At 34.7% G+C, this 16861-nt stretch overlaps 1 protein-coding gene across 5 annotated transcripts in view; it reads right to left on the minus strand.

Annotated features, from left to right (window-relative positions):
* The window catches only part of LRBA (LPS responsive beige-like anchor protein), a 412475-nt gene that overhangs the window by 118550 nt on the left and 277064 nt on the right, over window positions 1-16861 (minus strand). For all 5 annotated transcript variants that reach the window (XM_054203497.1, XM_054203494.1, XM_054203495.1 and 2 more), the window contains 4 exons: window positions 15586-15703; window positions 13976-14078; window positions 11966-12081; window positions 9588-9700 (listed from right to left, as the gene is read on the minus strand). In XM_054203497.1, the coding sequence (XP_054059472.1) occupies window positions 9588-9700; window positions 11966-12081; window positions 13976-14078; window positions 15586-15703 (450 nt within the window). The remainder of the gene's footprint in view (window positions 1-9587; window positions 9701-11965; window positions 12082-13975; window positions 14079-15585; window positions 15704-16861) is intronic.

The following is a 16861-nucleotide window of genomic DNA, read 5'->3' on the forward strand; positions in this document are numbered from 1 at the left end:
CATTACAACAAACTTGCAGTTACTTCTACATGCAAATAATTTCTTTGCTTAGATATATCTTTTTATTTACACTAGTGAAGAAACACAAATAAATGGCTACCAGCCACCTTATTAAATACTTGCAGGCACAGCTTAGGGTGCAGACAACTGCTTCCCAGCAGCTCCTTTAACTAAGTGACAAGTATAAACAGCTGACTGTGATCAGCATTTTTATCAAATGTAGGATCCCTGGGCACTTCCCGATGCACTGCATATGGAATGAAATTCCACAATCCTCTTATGTCAATATTTTCTAAAATAAATTTAATGTAATCTATACATACTAAAACCACTGAGCTTTTTTGTGTAAAAATGCTTTTTAAAATAGTTTTAAGTCCTTACAAGCTTTCTTTGAAAAGACTCTATTTACCAGAAATCACATAATGAAATTTCCCAGATCACATTATGTTATAAAAAAATTTTAAAAGCTCAATTTTCTATTCTAGGGAAACTGAGAATTCAATAGAGTGTTGAAATAAAAGCAGACAACAGTTCTGTCCACGCAAGTTAAATTAATAGTATTTGTACATATGGTTTATCATTAAGATTTTTTTAAGAGCTCACACATTCCATTGAGACAATAGGAACAGTCAGGAAAAACTGATTTAAAGGTGGTCTAATAACTAGAATATCTGAACATGTCCATATAAATAATATTTAATGGTGGAAAACACAGAAGAGTCCCGAAGTCCACAGTTCAAAAATGGATCATAAACTAAACTTATGCATAAAAAATGAAGAAAAACTATGTTTGGCAATATTAGCGATGTTTTAGCAATATATTAGTGACAGGATAATCCTCAGCTCACCTAAAATCTTGGAAGAATTTGAATTTAGAGGAAAAATCTCCATGCCTTCATATTACTAACAGTACTATCAAATGCTATTACCACCATCTATAGCAGACTCCAAAACAGTGCACTGCTGAACTGCAAACTTTCAAACTAATTAAGCACACAGACACTTTTACATAAGGTTTAATCAAGTGTTCAGCACACCTGAATATGTTGCACACTGTGTATTTGAGGTATTACTACAGCTTAATACTACTGGGAAGGCAACCTGAGGAGAGCTGCTATGTGTTCCATAAGGTCAGAGAGAAAGCAAGGTGCATGTCCCTGGGAATCATGAGGAGAAATCAAGCTGCTTGCAGATGGTGAGGAGGGTATGGCATTGTAGTTGCTTTACTTAGAAAATAACCCTGCCAGCCAAAAGCAACCATTTGCATATACTATCCATAACATGATCCGTCAAGTGAAAGAAGTCCCTGCATCAACATTCACTTATTTAAAAAACAATAATAATAAAAAAAAATCCTTTTCTGGATTTCGAGAAACAGGATTTAGTGAGAAGCTGCATGCACTTGAATCAGAGCAGGAGACGAAAACATTCTCTCTCTGCCCTCCTTTCACAGACCATGCTCCTCTGTCAACACAAGCTGCTGTCACAGAAAAGAGCAGCCATTATACCTAACACTAGGTCTATATAAGACAATCAGAACTAAAACCATAATCCCTTCAGCTTGTATAACAGCACTGGACTTCAAGCTAAAAGCTGATACAAACTTGCATCTTCTGCAGATTAAACACTGTCAGGGCATACAAAATATACATTATTGTGTATCATGTGTAAGCACCAAGTCCAACAAAAAGAGCAGCAGCAGGCTAGAGAGGTGCACTTGGGAAAGTATAAAGAGTTTTTTACTGTGATCTGTACTACTTCACAGAACTATTGCAATCGGATTATATCAATCCTGAATATAAATAGTCAGCTAAGAGCCCATCAATGTATATTTTTTCACACATGCTTCGCTCCTATCTAAGGTGAATTCATCCATCATTTTATTACCTATTTCATAAGGTCTCCTGATTAGTCAACCATCATCTTCAATACCATCGACAGATTAGTGCTGTCAGAAAATTTTATCAGCTCCCTTTTCATCTTCTTTTTCAAATTACCCTATATGCTCAACAGTATAAAGTATAGAAAAGATCTTTGGAATGCCTGTGACTACCCCGCTTTGGAAACTAACCTTGTGTTTCTGATATTGGGGCAGTTTCAAGTGATTGGCTGGATATTATATGTAAATTATTTTTTCTTAGTCTCATACCGTCTTCGCCTAGTGATCTTTTTCTATTGAATTCCTTCATTTGATCCACACTTTCATCTGCTGATATTTGAGTTTGAGACAGATCATCTGATGTGTCCAACAAAGTAAAGCCACAGTCTGAGAATGACCTTAAACTCCTCCTTATACAAAGATAATCATTATTATTATTTTACCATGCTCTCATTTTCTCTGAGCACTATTTTTATACCTGGATTGTCCTTTGACCCCAACAGGCTTCCTGCTCCTAGGAGTTTGATCAACTTAGTTTTAGAAAGCTCCAGTTAGGTGAGATAAATCCCATCCTCATTTCCAGTACGAGTGCAATTTTCAACTTAGCCACCATCATGCCTGTTCAGAAATCTGAATTACACAGATGTGTGCTGTAGCAGCTCATAAGCTGCTGGAGTTCAAATGTATGAATATAAAAAGAAACAGAGACTGTATCAAGAGAATAACATTCATTTTACATTAGGAAGACAGAAAACACACACTTAAAATGTCTATGGCCCAAGACATGTGTGTGAAATTACTTTATTTTGATTGCTAGTACATTTTATGACCAGACATGCGCCCCATGGTTTCTTGTGATCATTTAAAAGGTCATGAACCTCCCTCAGTTCATTTCCAATTAGAAGATGACATATGTTCAGAGCAACTCAAATTGAAACAAGAGCAGGATGGACAATAACATCAGATACAAAGTAAGAATAGCATTTTGAACATTCACTGTTAATTCTGACTTTTTTTTTTCTTGTCTTTGAGTATTTCTGCATTCCAAACAATACTCCTCCTGGAGGCAGGGGAAGATTAAGATTATTAGGCTCATTACCACAATGATTCTTATTGATCCTGTAAACTTGGCTTTTGCTCTAATACCTAAATAATAAAAAAAAAAAGATTGCTTGAAAAGAACTAAGTGATCCTAGAAACTGCTCTTGCATCTGAAGTGCAAAGAGCATGCTTCTTGTGACTTCAAAAAATAAACTTCTGGTGGGAAAAGAAGAGAACAGAGAAGTGAATGTAAGAATGGTCGCAAGATGCGCTCTATCATCCACTTATATGTTCTTTAGAGAAGACGGTTTGACACAGAGAATATCCAACTAATGACAAGGAAAAAAAGACAAAGATATAAAAGGATGGTTATATCACTGTAATAGAACAATGGAAATTCCCAGAATATTTTAAAAATTCTATCTAGACTACAAGCAGGATTTTCTGATAAATCATCTCAGAGATATATTTGGGTGAAGTTTCAGTCTCAGCAGGTCTCTATAAGAGTTGTGGAGGAAAAGGCAGCTAAATATGCATGGAAATCACATGTTTATTCTGAAAAAGGTCCTGGGATAGATGCTGCGTGAAGCTCAAGCCAACACAGCAGCACAAAAATCTCTGTCTTTGAAAGTGAAACAAGCGGGTATCAAGCAGAGATTGATACTAAAATCCAACAGAGCATAGAATTGTTTCAGACACAGCATTTTAGTGTCTCTAAGGATCATATCTAAGTCGGTCTTGAAAATCCAATAACTACTTAATTTAAATAAGCAAGTTTTGCCCGTGACTATGTTCTGGCTTTTCAACGGAACCGCTCGAACTTGGCTCGGGGGGGGGGGGACGATCCTGTCCATGGTCCTGAACCACCCAAGCCCAGGCTGGCAGACGGGAGGACTCTCTCCGGGCGCGTACCTGACCATGGTGCTGCAAAAACAAGCTTGGGACCTGGAAAACAGAGACTGTAGCCGATCGGTCACAGACCCATGGGACCATTTGCAGCTTTGTCTCCTAATTTTGGCAAATGTGCTAAAGGAAATGATATAACAGATCGACTCACTGCCAGAGCAATTTTATCACTCACAAAAGTCACTGACAGAATGTGTCTAAGCATTCCTGGCATTTGAGACTCACAAAATCACTTCCCCCTCATTTAGAAAAACTTACGTTCTTAAACCAAAACTTTTTATGGCAATAAAATAGTCTACTCAGCACTTTAGTTGGTACAATTTGTAATTCCACAGTACATGTTCTAGTCCAAACAAAGTCCATAATAGTCCTAAAATTATAGCACTGTCCTGGGATGTGAACAAGAGAACTTCAAGCTCTTGCACAGCTTTCTTCAAAGAGGGACTTGACTTTTGAGTTCTCATATCACAAGCAAGGACCCCCATCACAATTACAATTACTTCCCCTCCCATCCGTTTTTAGCTGCCTCTCTTTATATTCAGAGGACAGATTGGGAAGAAAGGGTCTTTGTTCTCTCAGCTAGATTTTGCTTTTTTATGGTTTCCTCAGTGGTATCTACATATGCATCCCTAAAAATCAAGGTACTGCTCAGAATATTGCCTCCTGTTTGAACGCTTCCTTTGTCCTAAAAGCTGCTTTTAACATGATTATTTCTAATGTTCAGATCTGTCCATCCCTTTGCACAAACCAGGTGTGGAGATCAAATGTACGTCTACAGCAAGGTGATAAACCAGTTTCCATAATAATTTCTCTCAAGTGTTCCCTATTCTGCATATAATTTTAGAGGAGTGTCCCTCTCCTTGAAGAAGCAAGTTGCGTTTAACAAAGAAAGCATGATAACGTTACCTGACAATGAGGAGAATCTGATAAATATACTTTATACTAAAAATATCAAAATCCATAACAGACTAACAAATGAATAATGAAAAACATGCCTTCTTTTCAGATATCACTGCTTCAGGCTGACTGCAGAAGGGGACTAGTCTTGATATCTTTACCACTGTTTCCTGAGATGATCCAAAATTCTAGAAAATCTACTGGATCTTTTCTCAACTGCCAGGGATTCTAATAGAAAGTTTGAAATATTTTATTTCCTGTACTGTCTTGTTTTAAGCAGGGATTAATGTGAACTGCCCTGAAAGGAAAAATATTTGTACCTTCCTTTCAAGTTTACCCTGTCTGGCTTTGCAATGCTTTTTAATTAAGTGGTACCTTTTGTCAGACGACAAATTTACTGCCTGAAATTCCAGTGACAAGGTAACCAGGGCAGATGCTGAGCCCAGCAGTGTGAAGCACCATAGGTTTCAGTGCCTAAATTCCAGATGTAATTGCCTATCAAAGTAAGTCATCACCACTGCACCCACTATTGTTAGTTCTCACACTGTTCCTCTCATCTTCTTTTAGTGTCCAATTTCGGAACATGCTTTATGCTTAGAAGGACACTTCTGGTGGGTTTATCAGTTTTAACCGGTAGTAACCTGCATTGATTTTGTGTTGGAGCATGAGCTGAATAAAGTATAATTTTCATCTCCTACATGAAAAGCACTGCTTCACAGAATGCCTGTACAATTTTTAATGCCTCTCTAAACAAAAAGATTTCTTTTTAAAAATTGCAAAAGTATAACAGGTGCACATCAAAAGATTTGTTACTTTCTTTCTCTTTGCCAAGGTGTAACAAGAGATAACTAAGCAAATGTCATGCCCATCCCACTCTGTTTCCTCGCAGGGGAAAATGCAGCACAAGTTGTATGTTCAGTGAATTTGTGCTCCTGAAATGGGCACCCTGCAACAGAATTCAGGCTGGCACACTGAAGAACAGTCAAAGTGACGTTTACATTAGAACAACAAAACTAGTCTAATTTGTCATAGTAAAAAAATCTATTATTTCTCTTCCGTCAAAGTGTATTTGATATCAGTGGCTCCCACATACCAATTAAACACTTCACTTCACTGAAGGTGAGTGCCATTTGTTGCTTTTGTACACTTGACTGGAAAAGAAGTCATTACATACGTAACAGTCACTATAAAATTGATGATGATTTAGCAAATATTGCATGAAAATGATAAAAATATTATTATGTACACACGTAGCTATAGTGAAGACAAAAGAAGATTTAAGAATGGCATAATTTTCTTCTAGTAGTGTCAGTTTATGATTTTACAGAAATTTTGTGCCTTATGGAAGAAAAATTATCAACAGCTACTTGATACAGCGAGATTTTGTAACAAACTTTTGAGAGTATAAAATCATGCTTTGGTATTTCAGTATTTTCCATGTATTTTTACTTCTATTTTTTTTTCTTATCCAAGTCCAGAAACACAATGCAATTTATTGCTTCCACTGAATAAAGAAAAAGAAAAAAATGTGCTCTTGAATAGTATAAGTAATGCAGAAAATGGGACACGTTCTGGTGGGAAACTGTGTCTGTTGTATAAATAAAATAGATGCAGCTATAAATATAATATGTAATACTCATTCCAAACCATAGTTACCTCTTAAGAAATAAACACTCCAGTCAAAGCAGGGTAACAGATTGGCAGTGCACTCCTGGCATTTGTCAGGAGCATTCGTCAGGCTGACAGTAATATTAACCACAAGCCATTTCAGTTGCTTTGGTTTATCATTGTGTGACTGATGTTCAAAACAATGCCATAAGAAGCTGCTTAAATAAAGTGTTGGTTTAACCTATACACTGCAGTTGTTTAAATCTGTACTAACTGTGGACTTCTAGCTAATATATTAACAAAACTCTTATTCATATTTGACACTTTAAAATACCTAACCTTAACTAGCATTTTCTTAAAAAAATAATAAAAAAAACCCAAAACCAAAACCTTCCATTTAAATTTTCATAGGTACCAAAAAGAGTAAAAATATTGACCTGACATCCTTTCTGCTAGACCAAAATAAAAGTTTTCTTTTTCTTTACTCATTGGGAGCACTAAATTGTGATACATTTCCGGACGTGGATAAGGAAAAGAAATAAAGTAAAAGACTGTTAAAAGTTAAATGAAATATCTTTAAATATTTTTAAAACCTTTAGTAGTACAAAAACATAGACATGCTACAATACATAATTAGCACTAATTTTGAAGCACTACCCCCAAAATAACAGTACTACAATGAAAATATCACAATATACATGACATTCAAACATTTTCATAGCTGAATATTAACAGGGTTTTTCAGATGTTTGCCATTAATTCATCATCTGACACAAAGTTTAACACCTAAACTCCGTAGAGTTGATACTGCTAGAAATGCCTAAACAGTAGCCAAAACTCGAACTGCTGTATCTGAGACAGGTATGGCATAAAGACTTTCATTGTGTATGTGGGAAGGGAAGGACTGGCATTCATCCAGAACAGCAGGTACATTTTCAGAGATCAAGACACACTGTCTGATGAACTGCATGTAACGGAACGTAAGGGAAATATATTTTAAATATACATATATATATAAAAAGATTCACTATTCCCTAACAACAGGGGCAATTCTCTGCCGATCACCTGTTGAAGATTAAAAGCTCCCGAGAATATCACGTTACAGGCTTAAATAATATTAATGAAACTCCTTCTACACATAATACAGTATGACTGACATCTAATATTGTAATAATTATTTCCCGTATTAAGGTCATAGTTTTCAAACATATGATTGAGAAGGTTAAGTATACATATAGACAAAACCTAAGTAATGTCCACTTGGTAATATTCCTAAGTAATGTCCTCTCTCAGCAATAGCAATGGAAAGATTCCCTCAGAACTTAGTAATCCTCAAAGACTACTTTCATGAACAGAGAAATCCATATAACCAGTCACTGTTAATAAAGAAACGCATAGAAAAAGAGTGGGTTTGCCATCCAATTTCTTAATGGAGGCAAGATTGGTACCTAACCTAAAATGAGGAAAAATTGCTCTACGCTGCACTTAGTTGCAGTGGTGGAGGAAGAAAGACTAGGACTATAGCGCTGATTGAACTGACTAGTTTACAAATTAAAATACAACTAAAAGGAGATGCCGCAGAAGTATAGCAGCTGGAGAATCCTTTTTTTTTTTGTCTTGAATTATTTTAGCAATGACATGATATATGCAGAAGTGTCGTTTAACAAAAGTTAATGGAAAATGAGGTTGCAAAAATCATGTCATAATCAAGACCGTTATTAATGACTAATACATTTAATTTATGTACTAATTCAAGCTATAGAGAGATGATGTTACTCATAAGTTTCCATTTTCACGTAAGCGTAATTCACAAGTGTAGTCTAGGTTGGTGATAGGTATTTTTAGTTGTAAACTACCTTCAGATATTTTTTGGCCTGGAGATTATTAAGAAAGCCTTTATTAAATTCCACAACCAGAAATTATTTTAAAATATTATTTAGCTTTGAAAGATTTGTTAAAATATAAAATATGTGTAGGTTACCAATGAATATGGATTTGTGTCAGTCAGATATTCTGAGAAAGCACAGAGTTCATGACTTATTCAAATTAAATAACAATATTAGAAAATGCTACAATGACAGTACTTCAGTATATCTCTGCTTTGGACTTAAAAATGTTATTTTTATTCGTACATACATATACACAAAAGGTATGGTATAGTCTTCAAATATATATACATATAAGTATATATACATATCCATATATATATATGCAGGTATATTTGATGACTATACAGTACCTTTTTTAAGGTTAAAAACCGAAATCTGTTGTAAAAAAAAAATTACTTTTCTGGAGATTTTCACAGACCTACGTTTAGCTTAATCCATTGCAAATTGAAAGCAAGAACTTTTAAAAGCCACCTTACTTCTTTGGGGTTTTTCAATTTGTATGGAAGACTTTCGTAAAAAACCAAGCTGTAATTAGAATATTTTCTTTACCTTTTCCATAAATTAACTATTGCTCCATGTGCCAATCATTTCCCATAATAGCCAGCTTTAAGAAAAAGATCCTGTTTGATGATCAGTGCACCTAGTCTTTGTAAAGAAAATGAGAGATGCTTCTATGTTGTAAAATGAAATATTCCTCTCTTGGAAAAGATTGAAAGAAAATAATCGCATTCTATAAAGCTTAAACAGGATGTATAACATTGCCTCTGCATATATTTGCTTGGGCAAAAATCTTAGAAAAACAAGGCTACTCTGACAGAAAGGAGTTGTTTGGAAAACATTGTTAAAAACTAACAATGTTTACCTGACAAATGACAACAGTATTACTTGAGTGTACCTGAAGGGGATACACAGAGGAAATGAAAAAATAAAGTTTCTACTTACAGGAATAAGGGCAATGATTTAAGAGTACTTAAAACATAATGGTATTGCAGGCTTTGCTACTAAAAAAGCACAATTCTCATCAGAAAAAGAGAAAATTATTTGGCTAATTTTTAATCTTTAGCAGCCTCAGCATTCCTAACTTCATTAAAATTGGAAATTAAATGTGGCACATAAGCTCCAACTAAGAGCACCTTCCAGTAACAGTTATTAAATTGATACAATCAGAAGCATTTTTCTGAATTCAGAATCAACGATGCATTTTTCCACAATTTGATCCCTATTATCAGTGTGTGCATATAGAAATGAAACACTGTTAATGGTTGTGCATTTAACAACGTACCAAACGCAGTAGAAAACATTAACAAGACTCAAAGCTACTGTGATAAATGCTGGAGAGAAAAAAAGGTGTATCTAATGACCAATACCTTTGACAAATCCCTGAAGTTGCTAGGAAGTGTAAGGTCCAACTCCTCTGATTCATAGTTGGTGATAACCCAAGGGAAGACAGGGTACTGATTTAAATCATTGTAAGTTCGACCTGACAAACAACAACAAAAAAACCCTGGCGTGAGTTAATAGAGTTATATTTAACTAAAATACCAACTTCTAAAGATACAACAATATAACTTTACCAGCTCTTCAAAAGAACTGTAATTTATTTCAGATCCTGTATCATTACAATATTCTACTTTGCTTTAGTGAAAAGGAAAATGAAAAAGTTCACAAATTGCTGGTATTTATTTTAAAACATTGCAGCCCATTTCACTTTAATTGTAAACTCTTTTGCAGTAAGAGTGACAGTTAAATCCGTTCATTTTCTATGCATTTCCCCTTTCCTTGTTTATGTCAGGTTGTCTTCTGTTTCTTTATGGTGAAACACTTCAAAAAATGGAGCGGCAAAGACTTTTTCTTGATGCTAAAAATCAAAGCAATATTTTTACGTACCGTATGAAATTAAATATGGGAAAACAGGATGAAGCTGCTTAGGATTTTAGATTGAGAAATTATGTAAGTAAAAACCATTTAATCTAGACAATTCACTTTGAGGGGAATTCTTCCTTAACCACTGACCAATTACGGATACGCCAACATTTACCAGAGCAGAAAATCTGTTCTGGTTTCAGGATCACACGTGCACCTTCATGCATCTCTAAGATGGAAATAATATCCTTCTTCCAGTAAAACCAAAATATTCAATTAGAATAATCACATACCATACATACACATACACCACATACCCTGGTTTATAATTTTAAAATGCATAATTTTTACACGGATCCTGTCTCTTTTTTTTGACGTTGTTGCAGAAGCTCATTCATTCGCATCACCTCCAATAGGTATGTTCTCAGATTTTGTCTAGCCTGGTATTAAAAGTCTCAAAGGCCAGGTTTTTACTTCTTCCCCAAAAATGTTACTTCACAACCCAATCTATCAGGTTGTCAGAAAACACTTTCTGAAACTCCAGCTAAGTTCTTCTTTTTCCAGTTTTCTTGTACCATTCAGTATTTTTCCATCCTGGTTTGCAGAATTTTTAAATGGCATAATCAGATCCCTTCTTTTCCTTATCAGTTGGTTATGTTGCACATTATCTCTTCAGGATTAAGGCTACTTACATGACACTGTGATATCTGTCTTTATTTGTTTCAAATTGATAGTCATCATGACAATGTTTTAACTCCTCATCATGGGTGAGTAAACTTTCCATTTTTCCATAATGTTATCTTTTTGTTCCTTTTAACCTCAAATACCAAGTAGGTAAGAATTCACTTTATTATTTCAGTAATACATTAAAGCTGAAAAGGATCATTCACTAGAGCCACAGAAAACAGTGTCATGATCTTCCCTCATTCCACTTTGGCAGTAAAGGCGCAAGCAGATCTACCCCAACTTTTACAAAATCTGCCAGCATCCTGGCATCTCTGACTTAATGACTGATTACAGAAACTAGCAAAACTGACCATTTGTATAAAACGTAATTAGTGTGAGCAAAGGCATTTGTTACATCAACCCTGGTAGCAAGAGTCAAGTCTGAAAGGGAATTAACAGACCTTTCAACACTGTCAATACCATAGAAAAGAGCTGAAAATTGAAAAATTTTCTAAGTTGCTCTGAGAGCAAAATATGTTGGAAAATAAAAGAGAAGTCATGAGACCTAACAATTAGCCTCCATTTACTAAACTGAGGTCACGTTGGTTAATGATGGGTTAAATGAAATATAGCTCAGCATTTACAGAATGAGGGGTCAGGACAACCATACAGGGGTATGAATTAGGATTTGGGAATGGGTGGTGTCCTGGCACAGCACCGCTGGTGATCCTGGCACAAGACTCTTTTCCGAGGACAACCATACATCTTGTAACAGTCATGTTTATTGGCTCCAGCTCCCCAGCTGAGACTTCCCAGAGGGTTTCAGCCCTACAGAGAACTTGTTGCATCAGCCGTATTTAGGGAGGATAGTACTTATGAATATTAAAACTTAGAATACTAAGGGATAAAGAAGTTACTATTTCCGAGCCTCTCCTAAACAGTAGACAGTCCACGTAGATCGTGTCCTCCCACAACAGTCATGATGTTTTGACCTTAGAGATGTATTTCAAGTGCAGTTCAGTACAGCATTATGAATTGTGTGCCTCTCTATTACATAAACATTAAAATAATTATGAATAAAGTACATTTAGGAGGATTTTTTGAAGTTGTTCTTCAGGAGAAAATTGTACATAGAAAAAGCTATGTATTAAAATGGCAAAATCTAGCAGTGCCCCCATTAACTCCTTTTCTGAGTCATTATAGTAATTTTTGTTACCTGCTATAGTGTTTAGAAACATCAGGTATTCAAAGTTGGAAATTTCCCGGTGTTGCCATCGCTGGGTCATATTGGAAGCTTTGAAAATCTGTCGTGGACTAGCCAAAGAAATGCGTCTGAAAAAAAAAAAATCGGAAAAAATAAAGAGAAAACCTGGTGGGTCTTTCTTTCTACCTATCTGAATTTTAGTTGCAGTTGTACATATTCTTTTTACTAGTTCTATGCTAGATTTCTCTGGAGATCAAATTGCTGTTTTGGATACTTGAAGTTTTATAATCTAATAAGAACAAAGACTTAAAACATCTGACAGCTGGATATGTCAAGATTTGAGAGCTTTCAAACAGAAACCTTTACAGCTGTGCAAATTCAGCTGTTCCATGAAGGCTTGATGTATTACAGAAATATGTTACCAGTGATTTAGAGAGATGGCAGACCATTAAATAAGAAAATTACACAACTTTTAGAATTTCACATAAGAATAAAGCCATGTTTTAGGAGAGGTTTTTAAATCCCTCAAGAACAAAGGAAAACAATGATAAGATGATAGAACTTCATTATGAAGACCATCCTCTTGAGATTTAAATTCTGGGCAGCGTTGGGGAGGTAGTCATAAATAACTCAATTAAACTTTTAGAATTTGATGCCAGATTTCTTAATGTTTGTGAAAGATGACTACAGAGTCATTCCTTGGAGTGATAAATCAAGCAGAGAACTTATCATAAAATTCCCAAGACTGTTTTGTTCGTACTAAAAACATCTGTAAATACCAGAACCACATCACTTAGGGGTAAAAAAAAAAATTAGATATTGCTTTAGTTAACAAATCTTTACAGGTATTACTAAACAACTGAAGAAAACAGTTACAGTAACTGAATATTTTTTATTTTAATAAACTGCGTTATATTGTAAACAAATTTATCAGTACAAACGGATGTGAAATTTTGAACAAATATGTTCTATACTTTCATGTATATTTTAAAAAATTCACACAAAATTTGCTGCTGTAAATAGAAATGCTTACGTTCTAACAGAGTGGCCATAACTGCAATTCAAGAAAGTTTTTTCTGGACTTGATTAAAAAAAAAGGTAAACTACAAAACACAACAAAAAACATCCCCAACTATTTTAATGCCATTTCTGCACACAGAAATCTTTAAAAAATAAAAATTTAAACAACAATCAAGATACTCCTTAAGGGTTACTGCTTCTTTGAAAAATTTAGAAATTACTCTACTTAAAAATAGTTTATAATTCGTTAAAATACAAGAGGTAACCAATCCAACTAAAGATGAGATAATGAGGTATACCTCAAAACTGTCTACTTCCATCAGCCTCGGTGCACGTTAAACTGTGCTGCTGTGTTTCATCCAGAGCATATCTGGTAATCAAGCCCTAATCTTCTGCTAAAAAAGAGGTAGCAGACTGAATCATATTCTTCAGTTTCAGGATCCAAACACACATTGTAATGCCAATTTCTCACTATGTAAAATTTGCACAATGTCGTCCAGAGCTAAAAGACACCATACCAATCTTTCATATGCTATTCAGCTTATATTGTTCCACACATCACTATAATATTCTTCTGATGAGGAACTATCATTTTCATCTATGTTTAAATACTACAGAGGATTCAAGGATGTTACAGTCAAGATAATATAATTGAACGCTGCCATAAAAGCTAATCAGTCCTACAACCAGTCTTAAATCAGTCTTAAATTTTAGTGATGTGGCAAGCATGAAGAAACCTATTTTCCTTAAGCAGGGTAAGTGACTGAGTCTCACTGCCAAAAAGAAGCTATCTTCCCTATAACAGACAAACCACACAAAAAATCTTAAATCCAAAAGTTTTGATTATACGAACACATTGCAAATAGCATGCAGAAGTGACAAAACAAGGAAGTGCATGTTTTGTAAACCAGCAGGTGTAAATGCTTCAAACCACGTAGGCTGGTTTGATGAAAAAAGAACTCTTAGAACCGACAGATGAAATTAAGTCAAATTGTAAAATACCTGGTCTGGGGTAGTCCAAAGATAGTACCAATACCGACCCGAGGCAGACAGTTAACCACTTTCTTTACTGTTGCTTGGTCAGGAAAGTTGAACATGACACCCACTGTGAACACAAGAGTTGAAACAGGCCATGATTTTACACCTTTTATTTAAGGCTTTCTAGCCCAATAAAATTTAACACTAGGCTTAGGTGTTGAACAGGTAAAAGATTAGACATGTTTCCTTCAGGTTACTATAGGTGTATTTTTTTATGATTTCCAGAACTGCTTTTATTCACCACTAAGAGGAATTTCAACAGAAGTTGTCACTGTTACAAATCTTACAAGATATACATTTATTTTCCTTTCTGAATAGCAGTTAAACCTATATGCTCAGATTGACCGCCTAGAACTGATTAAAAGCAAGTTTATATATTAATTGGATCACACATTTACTAGTTTACTTTCTAGGTATTTTCAAGAAATATTCTTCAAAATATTATCTTCATATTTTGTTTGAAACATTCAATGACACTTATGAAATAGCAACCTAAAAATCTAAATAACCATCTAATTACAGTATCACCAGTCGACATTTATGACTTCACAGAGTACAACTACAAGCTCCAAAACAGGAAAGCGTTTATGATTAATTGGTCTGGTTGGACAATATGCACTTCAGATATGCGCAACAATGCTCTGTGAGATATACTTACCAGCCACGTTCAAAATTAGAGACCATTTTAAGCTTAGGCAAAACCTTTTTGACTGGAATACTAACTGCATAATGTATCTTATCCTATGACACATTTACTAATTTCAGGACAACAATGTTTTTTATTGCTACCAAAACAATGTTTTGCATTTTAAAAGTGTCATCTTCAGATCCGTTTCATTTGGTGTCTTTGTATAGTTTTCAAAAATTTTTTTTCATAATTTCGTTATTAGTATAAACACACTAAAAGCACCCCCCAAAGAATCTTAGTTTAAACTGCAAAGACATCATATAACCTGGTTTAAAATAAAATTTAAGAGGAAAAAATAGCAGAAGAAATTTCTCCAAGTCTCAACATGCTATATTTTGAGTGACTTGTTACAGTATGTATGTGTATCTGAAAAAGGCACTGAAGAAAGGGGAGTGTAAAAAAAAAGGTTCATAAACAAGGTAAATTCACATTTATTTCTTAGAGTTGCACTAGGGTCTAACTGAAAGAAATTATTAATAGAAATAAAGCATGAAGGTATACCAATCACTAGTCTAATCCGGTAGTGAAGTTCTTTCATTACGTTGCTCTTGGTGTGTATAACTAACAACTACTTACTCTCCAAAGGGACAAAAAACCCCTTCATGCATAACAGATCAGAGGGAGGCATGCCTTAAGCAAGAATTTCCAGAGAATGCCAAATAAATGTGGATATAAATGAAAGTGCGACATTGCTAATTTCCAGTTTTCATTGAAGAAAAAAAAGGAGAAACTGTTACAAAAATATACTAATTTAAATATTGAGACACTTAATCCAAGCCCTTCTGCTACCTACACAAATCCATACCAAAAAAGACATAACTAAACAGCCAAACAGAATGCACATGTCCCCAAACCAACACTTGCCATTCCTCTAAACTCACTTTACCTCTATTTGCCATGAATATCTCCAGTGCTGTATTTTGCAAAAGATAACGTCGAGAAAAGATAGATCGAATCTCTGAAAAGAGCCATTTTCCATGGAGTCCTTCTGTATATGCCAGAATCTAGAAGAAAGAGAAAGAGAGAGAATGTTTTAAATATGTTGTCAATATAGGTAGTATCTTGTAAAAGAGAAACTGTTTGACCCCCAAACATGGATTCTACCCTTACCTGCAAAACCTGCATCAAAGTTAAAATATGCTCAAACTTCAAATTGTGCTACGAATCTATAATGGATTTTTTTGAAGTCCTAAATTCAACTACTCATGTCAAGGATTTTAAAAATTTGCTTGTATTTTTTCCTTTAAAGACAATTGCTTATTTTCCATTCCGATTAATTCCATTTCAGAAACATTACGAAATGTTTGGCACTTCAGCAAAGCATATAAACATATTCTGAAATGTATTCCTAGTGCCATTAGATATATCTGCACTTGTTTTAGCATTGTAATAACAGGCCTGTAACAAACAAGCAAGAAAAAAATGTCTTTAAAGAAAAAAATGTTCCTTACGTTTATCGTTAAGGCAACATTCATTAATTCTGGAACTATAAAGGTTGGCTGTATAAGAGGTTAAGTATCATTTTGTCAGCTAAGGTTAAACACAAACCTGCAAATGAACTCAGCATAATCTCTCTATGGAGTAAGCGGTTGTCAAAGTAACTTGTTACAATTCCTGTCATCCCATCTGACAGACACAGATGCTTAGTCTGCCTTCACAATTCAAACTAATCCCATTTTCAGTCCTCAGCCACTTTGTTTCTTTGTTGCTTCGCTTTTTCCTTTTAATTTCAAAGCTTAATTATGTAAGTGTTAAGGGACAGCGAGACTGGAAACTTCTCTCCCTCAGATTAACAAACCATAAGAGCAAAGGAAAATCTGAGATTTGTCAATTTTAGCAAACACAACAGAAATCCATCATAGAAAAAGAGATTCAGATATAATCCTAGTTAAACATCACTCTTACTACAATTTCACTTGAGCAATATATCATGTATAAAAAAGTGGAATTCAAGCCTTTAACATAACAAAGACTGTTAATGAACCCAATCATTTGTTTATAGATTTTTAACAAAGGAGGATTTTGCCTCACGTGTAGCATATATTCACGAATAACCTGCACTTTTGTAGCACAGACAGCAGAAGCATCATTACAAAAGCACTACACGATACAATACAAAATACTGTACCACCTTTGTGAATTCAAAGCAAACAAGACTGGCA

The sequence above is a fragment of the Rissa tridactyla genome, chromosome 5 (assembly GCF_028500815.1).
Source record: "Rissa tridactyla isolate bRisTri1 chromosome 5, bRisTri1.patW.cur.20221130, whole genome shotgun sequence".
Taxonomy (NCBI): domain Eukaryota; kingdom Metazoa; phylum Chordata; class Aves; order Charadriiformes; family Laridae; genus Rissa; species Rissa tridactyla.